The 1,290-nt window shown below is 49.1% G+C and overlaps 1 protein-coding gene across 1 annotated transcript in view; it reads left to right on the top strand.

Moving 5' to 3' along the window:
* Window positions 1–765: 765 nt before the first annotated feature.
* BAHD1 (bromo adjacent homology domain containing 1) overlaps window positions 766–1,290 on the top strand; it is a gene marked incomplete at its 3' end in the record, with an annotated part of 7,492 nt that continues 6,967 nt past the window's right edge. The window contains 1 exon segment of the mRNA XM_010142942.1: window positions 766–1,288. Within this exon segment, the coding sequence (XP_010141244.1) occupies window positions 778–1,288 (511 nt within the window).

The following is a 1,290-nucleotide window of genomic DNA, read 5'->3' as shown; positions in this document are numbered from 1 at the left end:
TCATTTGTGTCAGTTTTGAACAGCGACTTGACGCAGCATCTAGATGAAAAGCCAGGAATGACATACAGATGAGTAATTCTTTTTCCTCCCAGAATTTTTAGGGCTTCTCTGCCAAACATGGTGATTTGGTTGTTTAATGTCCACAACCTTCATAAAATTCCACCCCAGGAAACAGCAGCAGCGAGTAGCCAGGTTCTGACTTGCGCAGGGATTTGCATGTGTTTAATTTATTAATGTTGGCAGATCTCTGCTTAATAGACCAGGCTTACTTTTCATGTGAGTAGGTGGACTTTTTGTTTGTCTTTTGTCTAATTGTTTGAGAAAACGACACTGAAAGAGCTGGCCTGTATCAACATGCGAGCAGGCATTTATTTCTGGGATTTATTTCTGCTGCACGCCCTGGACCAGCAATGGGATCATCTTTAGCAGATCTGATGAGAACTGGTAATGTGTTGGGAACAGCATCGGTGTAACTGGGAGCTGGGTGAAGCAGCCTGCTGGCTGTCCCCCGGTGTTCCCCGCTGCTGTGGCGTTTGCCGACACCACCTTGCTTTTAATTACTGTTGTGTTCTGTGGCTTGATATTAAACCATGTCTCATTGCATCCTGTCTCTTAACTGGCTTAACTGGCCATCGCCCCAAAAGACTCTGCTGAGTATAGAAACAAGCCTCCTCAAATATTTCCTCGCTGGCAGTTGGTGCTTTGTGAGGAGATGGGTCCCTCTCAGCGATATTAATAGATGTTTTCTCTTCGTTCTCAGGATTGGACATTGATCCTATGACGCATGCCCGGAAGAGACAACTTTTCCTTCTGAAGCATCCAGCTGGTTCTGCTGGCCAGGCTTCGTCGCCAACAGGCAGCAGGAGGATGGACAGGACCGAGGCAGCGTGTGGTGAGCAGCGAGACAGAGGTGCCCCCGAGGCTGCAAACTGTCCAAGTGGGTTTGTGGGGACGAACAAAAGCAAGAATTTACATGAAGTGCGGAAGACATACCCACTGCGGAGACGACTGCTCCCCTCGGTGAACAAAAAGACCTGCAAGGTGCTTCTCACCAGGCTGGAGGATGTGGCTGGATCTCTGTCGAAACAGACCCAGAGCTGTAAAAAAAAGGACCTTCCCAGCTGGATGGAGAGTTTGGGACCTGCTTTGTTCTCTGAACAAGCTCAGCCTGTGGGAGCAGGGAAGAGTGATTCATCTGGGGAAAAGTGCACAGTAACTTATCCAGGGACAGAGCAAGACCTTGACGCTGCTCCTTCCGAGCCCAGGACACGCAGGCTGGACTCGCTGAAT

This window comes from Buceros rhinoceros, unplaced genomic scaffold (genome assembly GCF_000710305.1).
Source record: "Buceros rhinoceros silvestris isolate BGI_N320 unplaced genomic scaffold, ASM71030v1 scaffold28429, whole genome shotgun sequence".
Lineage (NCBI taxonomy): Eukaryota > Metazoa > Chordata > Aves > Bucerotiformes > Bucerotidae > Buceros > Buceros rhinoceros.
Note: the sequence above shows the minus strand (reverse complement) of the source record. Positions and strands in the feature narration are given on the sequence as shown.